This window comes from Chinchilla lanigera, unplaced genomic scaffold, assembly GCF_000276665.1.
Source record: "Chinchilla lanigera isolate Chin_1 unplaced genomic scaffold, ChiLan1.0 scaffold00069, whole genome shotgun sequence".
Classification (NCBI taxonomy): Eukaryota; Metazoa; Chordata; class Mammalia; order Rodentia; family Chinchillidae; genus Chinchilla; species Chinchilla lanigera.
The window spans coordinates 606585-627210 of NW_004955470.1; the positions used below are offsets into that span (position 1 = coordinate 606585).

At 41.6% G+C, this 20626-nt stretch overlaps 3 gene segments (V, D, J or C); all 3 read right to left on the bottom strand.

Moving 5' to 3' along the window:
• Positions 1-1530: 1530 nt before the first annotated feature.
• Positions 1531-2074, bottom strand: LOC102020001. The segment is given in 2 exon segments: positions 1531-1878; positions 1990-2074. Coding segments are annotated over 2 exon segments (403 nt in total).
• A 10301-nt stretch (positions 2075-12375) lies between these two features.
• Positions 12376-12896, bottom strand: LOC102015944. The segment is given in 2 exon segments: positions 12376-12698; positions 12813-12896. Coding segments are annotated over 2 exon segments (378 nt in total).
• Positions 12897-18735: 5839 nt separating this feature from the next.
• LOC102015623 lies at positions 18736-19541 on the bottom strand. The segment is given in 2 exon segments: positions 18736-19088; positions 19449-19541. Coding segments are annotated over 2 exon segments (387 nt in total).
• Positions 19542-20626: the final 1085 nt, after the last annotated feature.

Consider the following 20626-nt stretch of genomic DNA (forward strand, 5'->3'; position numbering starts at 1 on the left):
GAACTTGCAAAAATCCTCCTGCCTCAGCCTCCCAAGTGCTGGGATTACAGGAGTGTGCCACCACACCTGCCCTCTTTTGCTTTAATTGTACTAGCACATATTTTTATATAGAACAATCTGTTTCAGTTTGGCATATTCCTACATGGATATGATATACCTCATTTTTTGTCCTCCCTACCATCTCTTCCTTCCCTCCCCTCCAGCCCTGAGCCCCTTTCTCATTGTTAGTAGTCTTCCATTTTAATGTCATCTTTCCTTTTCTTCTGCCTTGTATAAAAATGTATAGAATTGGAGATTGTTAGATCAAGCAAAATAAGGCCGACTCAGAAAGTCAAATATCATAATTTCTCTAATATGTGGATTCTAAGGTAGTTCTTAATTGCATTTACAATTGTCTGTCAGTATTGATAATGAGGCTGTTGAATTCTGAAGAAATTTTAAGTAAGAATGAAAATAACCCTACATTCATGTTTAGTTTGTTTTGCTTCATATTCTGTCAAGAATGCCTTTTCATTTGTTTGCCAAAGGATTCCTATATATTTGATGCAGATTCTTTATTTTCTGTTGAATCCATGACTTAATGAAATTTTATTTTTGTGATGTCAGATTGCTGATGATCCTTAGAAGCACATATGAAAATACTCTGGGGTCAGAGCCTACCCGAGAGAGATACAATTCTGAGCGGGTGGAGGTCAGCTGATAACTTGATGTCATCATCAGCACTTTTGGAGTAAATTTCTCAGAGCCCTTTCCCCTGCCTAGTTTCCTGTGGAGATGCACAGTGAAGGGCGGGAAAGGTCACAAGAGGAGATTAAACATGACCCAGCTGCATGTGCAGGCACATGTGGACAGAGGTGGGCGGTGCGAATCACTTGGGAAAGTGCTGCAAGCAGCTGACATTGTCAGCACCCTCAAGCCAAGGGTTTCCAGGTAGATCTGGAATTCCACAGGGTCAGAAAGCCCACACCTGTGGCTGAAGAGGTGCTGTAGCAACTGGAGGAACACCAGAAACATCACGTTTCTAACATACATCTCTATAGCAATCATTCCTCCTAGACTTTCGCTATGGTTAAGGCTCAAACCACCTGTGTTAATGCAAATTCCGCTTTAAATTATTTTGGCAAATGTGCTCTGGGTTCTGAGTGTGGACCAGAAAAACTTTCATTCTTAGGCCATGTTGTTGCCGCCATGTTGTTTTGTTTTAATATATGTATCTTTCAAGACTATAATTCCAGACCTCTGAAAGGCTGCAGGTTTGACACTCATTAAAAAAATAAAATGTCTAAAAAAATAAATAAAGTGCCTTTTTGGACTATCTAATATGTAGATCTGTGTCCTTGATTAAAAGAAGAGTGACACTGTCATACCTGTACTGCTGAGGCTGAGGGGGAGAAAAGAGAATTAGACTGCAAGGGAACTCCCCTGGCCCCTACTTCCAAAACTTCCCAGGGCCTTTCAAAACACAGCTACCTCTAAGAAACACTCTCAGTAGGTGGAGACACCAGGAGGAGCAGCTGGGGCAGCCCAGCCTCACACTTCTGCTTCCCTGGGTTGTTTTTGTTATGGCCTGTATCACTGTGGGAGGGGAACTGCTATACTGCTGACAATAATAAATTGCAACATCATCAGGCTCCAGGCTGCTGATGGTGAGAGTGAAATCTGTCCCAGACCCGCTGCCGCTGAACCTCGATGGGACCCCAGTTTGCAAACTGGATGCAGCATAGATCAAGAGCCTGGGAGCTTTCCCTGGTTTCTGCTGATACCAGGCCAAATTGCTGTAAATGTTCTGACTGGCTTTGCAAGTGATGGTGACTCTGTCCCCTTGAGATTTGGACAGGGAGGATGGAGACTGGGTCATCTGGATATCACATCTGGCATCTGCCAATGAAAACATAAAAATAAATATTCACAATTCTGTGACTGTCCTGAAGGGACAGGCTGCACTAATCACATAGGGTTGAACAAATTCCCAGCATCGTCCTTCCTTACCTGGCAGCCAGAGCAGCAGCAGCCCCAGGAGCTGAGCGGGGACCCTCATGTCCATGCTGTGTCCTGACTGGGACTGACTCCTGCACAGGGTGTGACAGCCTATGAAGAAGTCCTCAGGGCCTGGGCTGTGCTCTGGGACATGCAAATCAGCAGGGGCTGGGCAAGGCTGGCACAGCTGCTGAGCTGGCTGGTCCTCAGTAACTCAGCAAAGGCCCGGTGTCCCCAGATGTCCCAGTCAGATCAGGGCAACACAAGTTTGCTTTCAGAGAGTGTTTTTTCTGCTAGGCCACAGAAAATATTCAGTCTGCTATGCTATGTTTTCTTTCTTTCCTTCTTTCTTTCTTTCTTTCTTTCTTTCTTTCTTTCTTTCTTTCTTTCTTTCTTTTTCTTCTTTCTTCTTCTCTCTCTCTCTTTCTCTCCCTGTCTCTCTCTCTGTCTATCTCTCTGTCTCTCTCTCTCCCTCTGTCTCTCCTTCCTTCTTGGTACTTCTGATCAAACAGAGAGACATTCCACTATCTAGCTCCATCCCTAGCCCTTTTTAAATTTTAAGACAGAATCTTACTGATTTGGCCAGATTGGGCTCACACTTGCAATCCTTCTGCTTAGTCTTCCAAGTGCTAACATAACAGGCAAGAGATACAGAGCCTAACATATTTCCTTCATTATGCATGAAATGCTCCTTGTGTTAGTTTTTGTTTAAAACTGTGCACAAGGGAAGTGCAACTCAAGAAACTAAAATACAGTTTACAAGTCTTCTGCATTTGATATTGTCTGTATTATTGAAGCCAGATGACTTATATGGTGGGATGTCTTGAAACCATTGGTGAATGAATCATTACTTCTACTGCTCAGAGATGTAACAGAGAGTGAGAGTGAGAGACAGGCAGAGAAGGAGAAAGGGAGAGGACAGAGAGGGAAAAGAGAGAGCAGGAGCTGAAGAGCATGAGGGGGGAGGGCCTTAAAATAAAAAAATATGAAGTAAAATGAGAATGTATACCATCATGTGAGACATATTGTCAAATCTGAAAGAAGGCCCATCTAGTGAGTATCTCTGATTGCTGATCTCTTTTCCTCAGATAAGTGCCTGTTGTCTTCCGTGTTTGCATGCTCTTACCCTGACAACAAGCCAGCCAACATGAGGGATTTTCTCTGTCCAATTCTGAAAAACTCAGTAACAGTTCCAACTCTACGACACTTTGGAATTACAGGTCAGATGTTTCTTAGATTCCTATTCAGAACTCCTCTCGCTGTTGACCCAACCTTTTCACCCTCAAAACCTGACCTGTTCTCTAGCGCAAATGCTCGACTCTGCCCTTGAATCTACCCGGCTGCATAGTCTGCTTATTGGTACATTACCCATCCCTTCTATATTCTAAGAGACAGCAGTTCTTAATGACTGGGTTTAGGACATGTGAATTGTGGAGATTCAGAAGGAAAATACATGGAAAAGTAATGGGGGGGAGGCAGGGTGGTGCATGGGGCACTGGAGCCCCCAGGACCTAAAGAGTTCAATACAATAAGGTAGAGAGGAATGAGGACTATAGAGAATCGAAGCAAGAGTGTAGCAGGAAGGGTAACCCCGCATGCAAGTTCAGGATATGGGAAAGTCCTCTCTCCCCTGATGCTGAATGTCTCAGCAGGGGAAGAAGGAACAAAATGCTCATGCGAGTGAAAGTCACTGCCACTTTGTTAGAGCCCAAGCAGGTGGAGATCACAGGAAGGGAGCAAAGTTCATAGTGCACTGTCAGGGTGTATTATTCTAATGTAAGTGAATGGACACTAGAGGGACGATGTCTACACAGAATGTAGGCAGTAGGGGCAGAAGTATATTGATTTCATAAAAGTAATACATAAATTTAATAAGGATATTTAGAACCAAGTAACTTCACTGTTGAAAAGTCACAAATATAAAAGGGAGAACACTAGAGAAAACATTCTGTGCTTTTTGATTATAATTAAAGATAAAGATGTAGATTAAAAAGTCTGTAGGTAGATTAATAATTTTCCCTGGAATCAATGACACACTAGTAATAATGGACATTTTTAGTGCCCAAAACTTATTCTTTTGAATGCCCATGATTACTAATAGGAACCACTAATTCTTACAGAAATGGCAGATTTCAGAGGTAGAACCCGGAAAGACAAAGCACAGTAAGCCTGGATCATCAAGCTAGAGATCCAAGGATGTGGTCAGAGGATTATGGGACGGAAGTGACAAGTAACAGGAGACAGCCTGACTTAGGCTCTGGTTAGACCAATCTGGAAAATTCTGACAGTAAAAATGAATTATGATGGTAACAAGCTCTTGAATAAAACAAGAAGGCAGGATATCATATTTCAATGAGCAAGAGTGTATTCATAAAATATCAAAGGAGATTTTAGTTATTTTGAAGAAAATCAAACTAAAGTTCTGGGGACAAGTCTGGCAAACACCAGCTTCAAGCAGGGATCATGAATCATGAGACAGTCAAACACCTGAGCCACTTGACAGCATTCAGGACGGGCACAGCGGCACTGTGCATGTCACTGTCTGCAGCTCTTCTTCCTCCTTTAATCTCTCAAAGACTCATCTCCTTCAGGGGTGCACAGCCTGTTTCTACCTCACCTGTGCTTGTGGCTGTCCATCACCAATACTGAATTTTTTTTGTTTTGTTTTGCTTTGTTTTGGTTTTTCTCCGGTACCGGGAACCGAACTCATGACCTTGCGCTTGCCAGGGAGGCGCTTTTGCCGCTAGCTAAATCCCCAGCCCTACCAATACTGAATTTGAGCTCCTATTTCTTAAAACACCAAGAGTAACGTGTTGCTGTTTAACATTTTGCAAACATGTTTTTCCCCCACAAATAATAGTAAATCACCTCCACCTAAATGATCAGGGCAACAATTCTTTTCATTGTGGCACACGCTTCTCCTCACAAGTCACAAATGTAACCCAAGGCCTGAATTATAAAGAAGACCACAAAACAGCATTTGCTTTATAAAGATTTTATGGGAGGAACTGAGTTTAGAAAGATCATGGAACAATATATAGATGATTCAGGCAATATTTCTGAATATGTTTCCTCAATATAATTCCCTGAACTTTTTCTCAAAAGTCTTACTGTAAGACAGGATCTGGATGGGATAAACTACATCCTCTTGACATCCTGGTAATAACATAATGTGGAAAAATTAAAATCAGACATTAGTTGTGTTTGGTGTTCTGGTTGGTGGCAAAACCATAGACTGAAAAGACAGGAGAAGGCAGGTTTCTGTCAGGTCTTCCTCAGATTAAACTACTGACCCTGTGCAAGCATTACTTCCTTTTTACAGCATATTTTGAAACCCTACTAGGCCAGACTTTGTAGTGTATTTGCCACAAGCTACAGCTTTAATCAAAGTGAAATATTTCTATCTATACGTACCTACCTGGATCCTTCCACCATACATTTCTGTTCTCCCTTTCTAACAAATTTCTCTTCTCACTCCCTGCCACCTGTGTTTACAGCAAAGGCTGTTCAGAATATCAATAGTGTATTCTTTTTTGCTGTGCAAATCACAACTCATCTGCAAACCACATGCCTCAAGTGTAACTTTCCAGCATCTGGGAAAAGCTCTTAGCATAGAGAGGCACGAGAAAAACCTCCTGGGGCAGCCCAGTATCGCATTTCTGCTTCCCTGGGTGGTTTATGTTGTGGCCTGTATTGCTACACTGTTGACAATAGTAGATTCCAAAACTTTGGATTCCAGGTTGCTGATGCTGAAAGGAAACCTCTTCTCGATGCAGTGACACTGAAAGTTGAAGGGATCCTGAGTTATAACCTGGTTGCAGCATAGATCACAGAAATAGGACTTTTCCCTGGATTCTGCTGGTACCAAGCCAACACACTGGCCCTAACTTGTGACACTGACAATGTCTTCTCCAGGAAGGGTGGGTAATAGATCATTTGGATCTCACACGTGGTATTTTAATCAGGAACAGAAAAACAGAGATGAACACAAGTAACACAAAAAATATCAGTTTAAAGCAAGCTCATAGCAACATTTAAGAACCACAGGGAAAGATGAAAAGAAGACCTACAGTTTTAAAAGGAGAATAGGGGTTTTAGGTGAGTTGAAATTTTCCTCTTTTATTCTCATTTGTAATTTTCTAAATTTGAGAGTTATGAAAGATTCAGGCTTGGCCTCAGGAGAAGGATCCTACTTGGGAAGAGAATGCAGTTGAGATTTGGCAGGTGCCTTAACAGATTGGATGAGACATGAGCCCTTCACATTACGCTAGTCTGTTCCAGGAGAATACTGTAAAGTGCTGTGCCTGGCCCTGCACGGGGGAAGAACGCATACTGAGGAAAACCAGAAGTGTGAGGATAAGGGCAGGGACAGAAAGCACCTTCAGAGAACCAAACTAATCCTGTGCATGTGTACTAGCAAGTAAAACATCTAAATGAAAGTGAAAACATTTATTAGTTGTGTTTTTCCCAAGTCATTGTTCATACGTGGCTATGATTCCAAATGAATTTGACAGTGCACTAAGGCAGAGCAGATTAGGATGACCCTGTGTTTAACTTTCTCTTCAGCATGTCTGCAGGCTCAGAGGGTGAGTGACCGCCCTTATTCTCCCTGTTATTGATGCCATGTCACAGCTAATGAGTGCTCAGCATGAGCTGCCGGGGCTCTAGAGGAGAGCATACAAATCGTTCCCCTGAGGGCTCCAATGTCTGCCTCTCTCACAGACTGAGAATCTGGTGAGCTGCTCTCCAGAGAAGCAATATGTGTGATAGCTGTGTTCCCCTAGGCAGGGAGGTTTGTGCTTGGGACTATCTCACTGTGGGAGGGGTATGTGCACGTTGCAGTCAGTAATAAACTCCAGCAACCCCAGCCTGCACCCTGCTGATTTTCACAGTGAAATCTGTCCCTGACCCACTGCCACTGAACCTGTTTGGGACCCTAGAATATTGGATGGAAACAAAATGGATCAAGCGTCTTGAAGACTGGCCTGGCTTCCATAGGAACCAAAGCAAGTAAGTCTTCCTTTCACTACCTAGGAGGCTCTGACTAGACCTGCAGGGGATGGAGGCCAGCTCTCCAGGAGTGACAGAAAGGAACTGAGGAGACTGAGTCATCACAACAGCTCCACTGGTTCCTGAAGCAAAGAAAAGTGCAAGGTTATGCACAAGTACTACTACCTGTTCCACAGTTATTTTCTGTGTATTTCAGGCTATAGGACTTCTTACTTTGACTCCTAAAATTAAAATATTCAAAGTTTAAACAGAATTTAAACTTTGCGAGTCACAAGGGGCCTCTAGAACTTGCTTATACCATCCCCCTCTATTGATGTGACAACCTCCACTAGAAAACATGTCTTTGATCTTCTGCAATCTTTCTTAATGACAAGATGTAAGAAACCAATTCCCTACACTGAAGGGAAAGAACTGCCACCTCACACAAAAATGCAGCACAAGTTGGTCATGGAGGGGCTCCAAATCTCCTCAGCCATCTCACTTCCGTCCTTATCTCTCTCTGTCCTTACTTGAGCTGCAGAGCATCTGCAGCCCCAGGAGCTGAGCGGGGAGCCTCATTTTGAGAAAGTAAACTGAGGAATCCTGGTATAAATCAAGGCAAGGTGAGAGCTGAGGATTTATCTCAAACGTTGAAGGGAAGGACCTGCTAGGGGACACCATGCAAATCCCCCAGTGGATGCAGTGGTGTGAGAAGAGCTGGTAGGCAAACTAGAAAGCGTGACATCAGGAGATGGGGACCTCTTCTGGAGGCAAGGTGATGTAAGACGTATTCTGTGTTTCAAGGAAAACTGAGATCAAGTCTCTGTTTCCTAGCAGAAGAAGGGACAGGGGTAAATGTTTCCTCTTTGTCGTCTGCTTGCTTGTTAGTTCTTCAAGGCTTCCCATGCCATGCCACATCTCACGCTTCCCTTTCACAGAGGTGAGTTTCCATTCAAACTTGTAAACAAGTACTGATATATAATGCGAAGATGTTTTGAATTCCTTCTTATACTATATTTTATAGTTGTTTTTTCTGAATATCATCAGGATTACACTTCCTATCCTAGAGTTATAACAGTCTGCTGTAAATGTATCCCATCTTCAACCACATGTAGAAACTCACTGCTCTTTTCATTCCATTCCTCTCCCATCTGTTGAGATGTCGTAAAATTGCCTCTTTGTACATTATATATCCCCAAAATAAACTAATTCTTTTAAGTGCAGTAGTCTTTAAAACTGTATAGAAAACAAAATATGGGTAAACATAGTTTAGATTAATCTCTATTTTTAAATTTATATGCATATCTTAAGTCATGTTGAAAAAAGTGGACTTACAAACCATTATTACAACATAGTAACTATTGTAATTGCTGACACGTTCATCTTTATTGAGATCTTTGTTTGAGTAACATTTGCTGCCATTTCATTTCACCCTTTGGACTCTCTTGAGCTTTCAAGGCAAGTGTATGGATAATAAAAATACCTCCACACCTGTTTACCTGGGAATATATTAATTTCTTTATCATCTTTGAAGGACAGTTTTTCCAGATACAGAATTATTGTTGACAGGCTATTTTCTTCTGTTAACGCTTTGAATTGATCAGACCACTGCCTCTGGCTTCCAGTTTCTGCAAAGAGATCATATGTGATGACGTATGCACCAGCCATTTTCAAAAACCTTATGTGTTTTTCAGGACTGAGCTAATAAATGAATACACTGTGGAAACTGGGAGGCAGGATTTTTCTCTTACAGGAAAGAAATTACAAATAATGGAAGCAGGAAAAATATAATGATTCTATTGTTCATTCAGAGCTCCTAATAACCAGGGGTGGTGGTTGTGCTGATAATTCCAGTACTTCGGAGGCCAAGGCAGGATGTAAGCCCAGCCTGGGCTACACATATGAGTTTAAGGCCTCCCTGAATGACAGTGATATCCTGCTCAAAGCAAAGCAAAGCAAAGCAAAGCAAAGCAAAGCAAAGCAAAGCAAAGCAAAGCAAAGCAAAGCAAAATAAAACAGAGCAAAAACTGGCAAACATTTTTTCCCAATGTGTAGGTTCTTTCTTCACTCTGCACTCTTTCCTCTGTGGAAATTTTTTAGTTTGGTATAAATTCATCTGTCAATTTTTGCTTCAATTTCCTGTGCTACTAGGATTCTGTCTTGAACAAAATCTTTGTTTCTCTTATTGTTTGGTAGTTTCATGTATCAGTTCTTACATTAGGTCTTTCATTCATTTTAAGTTTTTTTTAAACAGTCTGAGAGATAAGGCTCAAGTTTGAGCCTTGTGCATGTGGGTTTCCAGATTTCCTAGCACCTTCTTCTGGGGTGAGCCATCTCACCTCAAGTAGAATAATTAATTTCAAAACAACAACAAAGGAAAATAACAGTAATACTTGTAAAGGTCTGGAGAAAAACAGTAACTCTTAGACACTGTTAGTGGGGATGTAAATTAGCATAGCCACCTTAAAAATGCAGGATGGAATTTCCTCAAAACACTGAAACTAGAACTACGATATGATCCCTTAATCGTGAATATGTATTTATAAAATAGAACAGCACATGAATCGTATAGCTGAATGCCTGTATTTATTATGGCAGTCTTCACAACAGCTAAGATAGGTAGCCAGCCCATGTGCCTATCAATAGAGAAATGGGTAAAAATATAGAATATACATATAGAATACTATTCAGCCAAAAAGAATAATTGTCTTCTAATTAATGACAAATTGGATGGAACCTGAGGACAGTTTAAGTAAAGTAAGCCAGACACAGAAAAGAGAGTACCACATTTATACTATTCTAAGTATAGAATTTGTCAAATCAGTTGCAGTATTTTTCAACCGCAGAATCTCTTAATTTTTTCTTTATAAAATCAGCCTATCTTCTGGATAATAGTGTGATATTTCTATACATCATTTCCTTGGCTTTCTTTGGTTATTTGCCTGGCCTGGCCTTTTACCCTTTATATATGTCTAGGGCACTTTTGTCATCATTGGTATGGCTCTACTGCAATACAGTGTTTTCCATGGTTCTTTTAGTCATTTGTAGATCATGTCTATAGTCACAGGGAACTGGGAAGCCAGGCTGTGTCCATCATATTTCTGGGGCCAGGAAAAGAGTGTAGCTGTGATAAAATGGGAATCTGGTCTGCTGGTATGCAAAGCCTCAATAGTAGCCCTCGGGGGCATGTGAAGCAGTGAACTTTCTCCCACCTGAGAGAGAAAATTTTAAACTTTGCCCTCACGTGGATTGACATTAATTAGACCACACTCTGGGGATCTAGTCCTCACTCTTTTTATTTTACTCGAAGGGCCTACCTTCAAGAATATTGTCCTTCTGAGCAATCTCTTAAGATTAAAATACACTCTTCTCCTTGAATGAGATGAGGAGCTAACTTTTAGTTAATTACTGTATCATTCTCAATCATTCCTTAGTATCCATTGTCTCATGGTCACTGGATAGGCTGGAAAAATGGACAGTGGTGGAAATGTAAAGTTATTTCTGAATTAATACGATAAGCTATGAAAAGGAGAAGGATTAACAATACTATCCCAGATCAGTCTGGACTTCAGGACATTATTTTGAGACACATGCAAAACCTCTCGGCCATCATTGCTGCGCAAGTGCCCCACCTTGTGGCCCCGCATGAGAAGACACCCTGCAGTACTTAAGTGAAAGCATCGTTTTTAGTGTAACAGATGCTTCAATCTTACATCTATTCAAACCTGGTTTTATCTTGTTGTTTGCTGTTGTTGCTGTTGTTGTTTGGTTACAAAAAATGACAAGTAGTTATCAGCAAATGTCCAGCATTGTGAGTACTTTAGATTGCAATTCATAGCTGTCGTTAGGTACATTAAAACTTAACTATTAACAGCTTATGAATTAAGATTTCATTACCATGTCATAGACCCAAATGCCACACAAAGACACGCGTAAACCGGAAGGGGAGGATTCTACAGCATCCATCAACTCCTGCAGTAGGGCATGTGGAAAGAGATAAGGACTGAGAATCATCTGTGACTTCCCCAAGGCAGCCTAGAGCATCAGCACCAGGACCCGTGGATTCTTAGGCAGGTGGGAGAGCCTCGTGGCCAGACAGTTTGCGCCTTCTGTGGAGGGTGCAAGCTGGATGCTAGTAGAGGAGCAGAGAAGCCTACATTTCTACTTCAGGCTTCTCAAGCCTTTGAAAGGCACACCACAAAGGAAAACAAACGTTTCAGGTAATAGATATGCTAACTACACTGATTTCATCATTGTGCATTGCATACAAGTATGAAGGATCATACCATACCCCACAAATATGTATGAATATTGTAGCTAATTAGGAACATTTTAAAGGCTACCGTGCAGATATTCATCCTGTTTCAAAGGAAAAAACGCTTCTGCTTGGAATTTTAACAACTTTTCCATTGCTCCATGAATCCCAAATCTTGCCTTTCCTCACACTCCTCAGGTGCATTGATTGAGCCTATTTATTAAATGAGGAGATGCACTGTGATGGAGCTGAGGAGGAGCAAGGAGAGCTGGGGTACAGAGGAGCCTCTCTTCCCCTTTCTACCAAACTTCTACATGACCTTCAAAGCCTAGTGGAGGTGAGAAGTGCTCTCAGTAATGCTTCCCAATAAAATAGGGAAATAATGTAATTATTCTTCACTTGTCATCGGGACTCTGAAGGTTGAACTGATCATCTCTGCAAAATAATGTGTATTTTGGTCACTTCAGAAGGACAGCCAGTCTCCTGGGAAACAAATCCGGCAGCAATGGCAAAATAGTATATAGGGCTACAAAATCTTGGGTAATTCAGCTCAGAGACATTAATTTCCATTGACAGAAAGTAAGCAGCTATACTCTAACTTTGATTCCCGCATAGTCTGGGTCTGAGCCAGGATGATGTCACTTGTCTGTAGTCTAGCATTCTAGAAGGCTGAGATGTATTTGCTCAGCCTCGGTAAATTAGCAAGAGCAAAGGTTGGAAATGTAGCTCCGTTGGGGGACACTAGAATTAATTCCAAGTAGAGGGAAATGAGAGAGAGAGAGAGAGAGAGAGAGAGAGAGAGAGAGAGAGAGAGAGAGAGAGAGAGAGAGAGAGAGAGAGAGAGAGAAAGAGAGAAAGAGATTCTACTTTGTGGCACGAATTTTTTTCTGCTGCTGCAATCCCACAATCCATGCTCCCTACCTGTGCAGAGCAATGTCCTCTATTAAATTAGCAGAGGCACTGTCGTGCCTGTTTTCATTTGGGGCTGAGGAGGAGCTAGAGACTGAGAGTGCAGTAGAGCCTCCCTAACCCTTCTGTCAAGACCTCCAAGTGAAATTCAAAGCCTGCTTATATCTGAGAAATTCTGTCAGGAGCAGGCACCAAGAGTAGCAGTTGGGGCAGCTGAGCCTCACACTTCTGCTTGCCTGGGAGGTTTATGTCATGGCTTGTATCACTGTGGGCGGGGTACTATAACCTTGTTCACAGTAGTAAGTTGCAACATCTTCAGGCTGCAGGCTGCTGATGGTGAGAGTGTAACTTGTCCCAGATCCACTGCCGCTAAACCTGGATGGCACCCCAGATACCAAATTGCTTGCAGCATAGATCAGGAGTTTAGGAGCTTTCCCTGGTTTCTGCTGATACCAATTTAAACCACTGTAAATGTTCTGACTGGCTCTGCAAGTGATGGTGACTGTATCTCCAGGAGATGCAGACAGGGAGGATGGAGACTGAGTCGTCTGGATGTCACATCTGGTACCTGATATTGGAGACATAAATATTCACAAGATTATGTTACAAGAACACTTCCATGAAAATCCAGGCATCACTCACCACATGCTGCTAAGTAAATTCACATTGCTCCCTTCCGTACCTGGCAGCCAGAGCAGCAGCAGCCCCAGGAGCTGAGCGGGGACCCTCATGTCCATGCTGTGTCCTGACTAGGACTGACTCCTGCACAGGGTGTGAGCACCTTGTTAAAAATGTTTGAAGGCGGTGGGCTGTGCTCTGGGGACATGCAAAGCAGCAGGGGCTGGGCAAGGCTGGATACATCTGCAGAGCTTTCTCACCTCAGTAACTTAGGACAGGCTCAATGAACCCAGATGTCCCACTTCAGAACAGTTTAAGGAGGATTTTTCTGCAAACAACAGGTTTCTTCCTGAAGACATATCGTTACAGAACAGTTTTGAGACTTAAACATTGAAATGAACATACAGAGTACATGGAATGATGTTTCTCCATTTTCTTTGGAATAATGAAAGATCATGTGCTTCTTTGTAAAACCACATGATAAAAACCTGAAAAATTGAGACTATTGGGCATTTTCTTACCCCCAAATTTCTCACTGGCAAAAAGTTTGAAATTCCCTCCCAACATCTTTGTGAATTTGAAGTTGCTTCATGTCTTTAAATAAAAACTGAATGTTCATCAAAATCATGTTTAATGAATTTAAATAGAATATAAAACAGATGTAAGGGACTGTCATGAGCAGCATGAAGTTAGGAAACGTGCTCAGATGCACACGGATAACACAGGAATCTCTACTTATTGCATCACGCACACTTTCATCATTACTCAAAGCAACATGGCTCTCTCACAGCTAGAGACTGACTGGGCTGTATCCTATTACTGATCTGCAGGCTCCAGTATTCTTCATCATTGGTGCCATTTGGAATGATTTCCCACATTTCATTGGCACGCAGAGGGGAGGTACCTGATGTGATAAATTACATGAAAATCTCACTATAGGTCTCTACAGGGCACCATCAGGGCCCCATCTTATTTCTGTCTTCAGCAGTGGATGGGGAACTCATCCTGACACAGAAAGGAACATCACTCTGTGCTTCCCAAGAAGAGGTCTCTATCTCCTTTTGATCCAGTGAAGATGTGCAGCAAGAAATATCTTGGGTCCTGATAAAATTTGAACTGTAGTTGCAGCACCTGTGTCTTTGCCTTGGCCCTCTCAGCCCAGCTCAACAGCAAGGAAAGTGGAAACAGATGTGTCTTCAGCATCACTGCCCTGTAGTCTGAGGAAAACTTACTGATGTGTACACCACTGTCCCTGGCACCTACAGGAAACTGACACCTTTGTGCTGAAGCCTGATGATAATCCTGTTGCATTTCCAGGGCACTGACGGTCAAGGAGACTTGGTAGCAAGCAGCAACAGCATGCACAGGAATCCTTGTGCTTGGATGCAGTATAGAAGTAAAGAGATGCATGTTGTTGGAGGACATCTCTGCTCTGATGTCTTCTGCTACTGCTTTATTCATCAGCAGAAATATTAAGAAAATTACAGATACATTTAATTTTTTTAACCAGTCTCCCTTAGATTTGATTTAACATTAATTCCTTTCTCTGGGTTAGAAACTTAGAGAAACTTCTAATAAATTCCTGCACATAATGAAATACAAATTAGAGGAACTGAAAAAGCACCCCCATTGCTTAAGCCCCACAGTAAAGAGGACCCTGACATTATGTTTCATCCTGCTCTCTTGTTTTAAACATCTGCCTTCTGAATTTTATTCCACTTTAAGATATGATCATTTGGGGCTAATGGTAACAGTTGTTGATAGATGGATAACACCTCCAGAGACACCCATGTCCTAATATGTGGAACCTATGTGAGTTACCTTCTATGTCAAAAGCAACCTGGCAGCTACGATTGATCAAGACAAGGATTTTTAGTTTGGGAAAGGAGCAGGAATTATCCGTGTGAGACAAATACGATCACAGCAATTCTGATCATAGGCAGGAGGAAAGTCACAATCAGAGGGGGGATCTGATAACACAAATAGACATGGACTGATTGGAGGAGGGGCTATGAATGGGAGAACGTGGGAGCATCTTGGAATTTGAAAGGCAGAATCTTTACTGTCCAGCACCAGAAGGAGCACAGCCTTCCTGTCTCCTTGATTTTATCTCAGGGTAAATTCTGAGCTCCAGAACTATGAACAATAATTTTGTGTTGCTCAAAGGCAATGAAGTGAAGGTGATGTTTTTCTGGACCTACAGGAAACTGACACAGGTAACTTATTTGATCTCTGAGTCTCAGTGGGTCTAGGGACACAAAGCAGCCTGTTCCCTGTTCTCTGAAACATTTCCACCTGATTAGTGTTTGTTGTCAATTTTCACAGAGCACCATGTTCCAATACGATAATTGTATAAAACTTTGTTCTTGGCAATGGATCCCTATGGCCAATACATACATACATACATATATCCTGGCTTTAGCTCCAACCAGCAGTAGACCTTTACATCGGCCATGTGGTACTGGTTTTATCAGCATACAGAATAACAGAATACAGGAGTTGTGGGGTCCACAAGGCTTTGGTCCAGATCTCAAAAAGGAAAAAGCCTGGAAGGGTTTCTGCATGCCACATAGAGTGAGTGAGTGCTCAAGAGGGTGGGTTGTTATACAATGAGAAGACAGCTTATGCTTGTCCACTTCAGCATGCAGCTGGCTCCTTTCTACCTATAAAACACATTGTGACACAGACAGAGAATTTTTTCTCAAGGACAAACAGATGGTATTGCATCATCCTAGACTTTCAGCCACAAAATTGTGAGTTAAACAATCCCCTTTTCTTCATTCAATATTCAGTTTCAGTTATTTTGTTATAATGAAAGAAAGAAGAATATTTTATTTTAATATATATACAACCTTATTTGATGGCATAATGTTTGATTTTAAACTTTAATATATTGAACATTAGCAGGTAAACCCAGTGGCTCTTGTACTACCCCTATGCCCATTTTTATTCCAGAGTCTCAGTGTCAGGAAGTTCAGGGTCCCAGGCTGTTCTTGTAGGGCTCAGGACTGGCCTGCCCACTGCAGAGAACACCGATCGCTCTCAGTGGATCTAGGGACACAAAGCAGCAGGTGCTAGGGAGATGAGTGGTTGCTCTGGGCACCAAAGGGAGAAAATTTTATGTTCAGAACTCAGCATGGGCAGCATTTCCCATGCTGTTCCTTCAGGCGGGCAGCGCATGTGGCTGGGTAGCTGGATGCTCAAAGCACAAGCCATTCAACAATGACTGGCAGCCTTATCTCTGAGAGTTATATTGTTATGGCAAGATTCAATGACATAGGTACTCATGAGAAGCTGAAAATGTGGGAACAAACAGAGCCTTATTGAAGCACACAACTGGCACACTGACCGAGAGTCAGAAACCAAGATGTCCACAACCAGTAAACTTTGTACTGGGTTTCTATACATTTACAAGTAACCATGGTAACCATATTACCACCTAAGGGACATTTGGCTCTCACATAATCTCCATGCCCTCCTCTTCCATAGGTTCAGGATGTATAAAGTAAGCACCCTGGCTTCCTGCTGTAAGTTGTTCTCATGTTTTTTTTTAATATTTACTTGATTTAGAATGACGTAAGTTCATGGCTTCCCAATGTAACGGTGTAAAGTTATCTAAAATGACTTTCTTGTTACCATATAAATTTAGATTTTATATGAGACATGCAAGACTTTAAAATTTAATATAACACTAGGATAAAAGACAAAGAAAGTAGTATGGTCATTTCACAAAAAAAGTAAGATGGCACTCTTGTCTTTATTGAAAATATATTTGAAATATACTTTGGAATTTTCTGTATAAAAATTAACATCAAATACAAGAGATACGAAATGAAAAAGTACATATACAAATAAAAGAAAAGCATCAATAATAATCTAATAGATAATTCACTATTTTAAAAAAAATTAACATCAAATGCCAGTGGTCCATAAGAAAAAAAGTACTTATAAAAATAGAAGAAAAACAGATATAATAGTCAGAAATGCCCTGTATAATGATAAGCAAAAAAACTTTGATAAGCAATGGATAGAAGATAAAATTAGATAACTCACTACAGTTTTTAAACAAAATGAGTGAGACAAAAGACTATTTTATAATAGAGATAATTCCACATTTTCTGTAGCTAGAAAATCTGACGATTGTAAAAGCAAACAAAATGACACAATGTGAATTCAACTGCACCTGCCCTGGATTACACTGTTTTTGATTAAACAGACATCATCAATACGTTTTGTATCCCTAATTAGAAGCAAGCTCTTGTTATTCTGGTACTTCTCACATTCTTGAAGTTCCTTATACCACCACACTAAGAGAAGAAGGGCTATGATCCGTTATTAGGTTAGATACAATGTACAAATATTATGTGCAACTGTTAGAGCAGTGCTTCCATCAGAATAGGTGAAAAGCATAATTTTTCAATATAGCTAAAATAAAAAAGTACGATTCACTTAATGTAATCATTATGTCACTTAAAATACTGCATGTTTATATTTGAAATATTGTCTTATAGCACTGTGGTCCTAAATGCAGGACAACTTAATTTTTTCCCTCTGTGACTTTATGTTGTTTATTTTGGAAACCCACTCTGCAGTTTTAGAACTCTTTCACTCAACAAAAGGTAACTGAATGGAATCAAAGACCATTAACACTATAATCTTATAATTGTTGCAAATTTGCAAAAGCATATTTGGATACTTAAAATTAATATTGTTTTACCACTTATTCTCAGCTCTACTCTTCCTGAGGATAGCTTGTGTAAAAACCTTTGTCAAACATGGTAATTGAAGTGGAACTAGCATGGCAAAATTAAACTATAAAGGCAAGGTCCCCAGTCCCAGGGCCAGGGACCTGTAGCTTTCTGTGAGGAGCCAGGCCGCACAGCATAAGAGGCAGGCAGCCGAGGCAGAGACTTTCCTCTGCATTTACAGCTGCTCTCCATTGCTATCATTATCCCCAGTGTGGCCTCCTGTCAGACCAGTGATGGAATCAGATTCTCCCGGGAGCAGGAACCCTACTGTGAACTGTGTATGCCACGAATCTATACTGTGAACTCCTAAGAATCAAAACCATCCCTGTCTGCCCCATTTCCATCCGTGGAAAGATTGTCTTTCATGCAGTCAGTCCCTGGGGCTAAAAGTGTTGACAACCCCTGCTTTAACTGACAGATTATTTTTTTCTTTTAGAGAAAAGTCACTTCCCAAACTTCGTCAGGCTGAAGGCATAAGGGGCACCTCCTCCTCTCCACAGCCCAGACGCATGGGCACAACCATCAGGTGCTGTGCCAAGGAGGGCTGAGTCCACTCCACAGGAAAGGGAAGGGGCAGGAAAAGGGCCCTGGAGCGATGAAACAAGTGCAGAGTTCTTTACTGTGTCACTGTGGTTCCTCACCCTGCTCTTCCTTACTATAAGGAGCCCTTGCATATCTGGGAACAGTGAGAAGTGACTTCTGGAATAAAGCCTTTTGCCCTTTCACCAAAATAAATGGCTTGGGTGATTTCATTGGGGAGCAGCAAGCACACCGACCTAAACTTTTGTGTGCTTTTAAAGGAAATGTAGGACACTAAATCAGATGTAAAATACCATGTTCCCCATATTACTGATATTATGCTTTATAAAATATGCAAGTTGGTAAGTTCCATAGTGCCTTCTAATTCTGTTGTCACTAATCCACATCCGCTGTTCTTATGCTGAGTAAAATTCCTTGACAATGCTGGGAAGGCAAGGAGGACCAAGATGAGCTCTCACTGAATGGTCCCTGCCATCCTTGCAGGTTGCCCACAGGTCCAGGGACCAAGTCCCTCTCCTATAGTTTCTTTGATTTCTGGCGGCTGCAGAAGATCAGGACTTCAAATGCAAAGGCAGAGCTGAAGGCGAGCACACAGGGGAAGCGAGTACCCTGGCTTCTTGACCACTTCCCTGTCACACAGACGGAGAACATCTGCAGTGCTGCTCCCCAGACAGCAGCACATGAGGGCAGCTGGGCCACCCCACCCAGGGAGGTTTATGTTCGGGGCTGTATCACTGTGTGAGGAATTTTTGTACTTTGCCCACAGTAATAAACTCCAACATCCTCAGCCTCTACCCTACTGATTTTAAGAGTGAAATCCGTCCCTGACCCACTGCCACTGAACCTGTCTGGGATGCCAGAGTCTCTGTTAGAAACCTTGTAGATAAGAAGCCGCGGAGACTGGCCTGGCTTCTGCAGGTACCAGTGCAAATAGGTGTTTCCATTGCTATGCAGGAGGCTCTGACTGGACCTGCAGGAGATGGAGGCCGGCTCTCCGGGGCTGATGAGCAGGGCGGGTGGAGACTGGGTTAACACTGCCTCCCCACTGCATCCTGAAATAATGACAGAGAGAAGCTAGGTCATTTCCAAACATGGTGACAAGATTTGTGACATTCCTCCTATTATTTATTTAAAGACAATAATTCTTATTCATAGCATCAACTTTCAAAATATTATTGACGTATTTACATAGCCCAGGTACCTTTATCTTAATCAAGATGTTCATTAGAGCCCTGGCCTTTCTTACATGGTCCTTAATTCTCACAGGGATGAACATCCTTTCCCTGAAGCAAAGAACATATGACTCACACATATGTTCAGAATAGTCTGACAAATGGTAGGACCCCTAAACACACACACACACACACACACACACACACACACACACACTCCTAATCTATCTCTGATCTTACCAGGGATCCAGAGCATTAACAACCCCAAGAGCTGAGCAGGAAACCTCATGCTGAGAAGCTGAACTGAGGATCTAGGTCAGCCAACGAAAGGTTAGAGCTGAGCTTTTATCTCAGGCTTGCAAACGAAGGTTTAATCTAGAGGACAATATGCAAATCCTCTGGGAGTTGCCCTGCTGTGAGACAGCGTAGTAGATGAAATGGAAAGCGACACCTGGAGGAGGCGGACCTGCCCTGTGAGCAAAGTGACGTCACATGTCCCTTAAAATGACACAATTAGAGTTTCAGTCAAAGTAGCCATCAGTAATGAGAAGAAGGTTCTACAAAAAGAAGTTTAGATCAGGGACACGTGACATTGCATTGGCCGTTCTCAGGCTTCTTAGTCATATGGGGATCAGTGTTTAGGGTTAATCTCGAAGGTAAATGACCTCCTTGCTTATTTCTCACCCAGAGAAATTTGGGAAAAAGTGGCAGGTATCTTCACAGTCCTGCAGGGTATACCGCCTCCAAATAAAATGTATCCTTGAACCAGCTAATTAGCTGTCTAGTGTCCAGTGTTACCAGGATAAGTGTAGTAGAAAGTTAGATGCATATACTAGAATATGCTTTTCCCTAGGACATAAAGCCATAAATCCATGAAAGCCTTGGCAAGAAGAAAAATAAGTGCCTCTTCCAGATAGCCAATTGGTAACCTATTTTCAGTCAACACAAAACCAGAAGTAATTCTATGCCCCAGACAGTGGATGTAAAATTCCTGATTATCAATTGTTACAATTTGATACATGCAATTTAATGAATATCCTTTCAATCCCCAGGACTATCAGAAAAAGAAGGTAGAAAGTAAAAAATTGTAATCAGAAAATGTGAGGCTTATAATTTTATTTTACTTTCATTATTATTTTGTCTATTCTCTGTCTTCTGTATTTCGTTCTAATTAGAACATTAGGTTAAAAGTAATTCAAAAAGTAGCTGACACTTTTACACAAGCTGTATGAATTGCCCTACCCACTTAGGATGAACTGGTATTATCATTATTATAAGTATTTCAATGTCTACACAGAGAAGTATTTCTAATATTGGAGATTTTTAAAAATTTCTGTGTTGTTTTGCGTCTTTAGTGTATAAGTCAGAGCCTCTGTGACACAATCCTTATGCTTTATTAGTTTAGATCTAAAATGTCC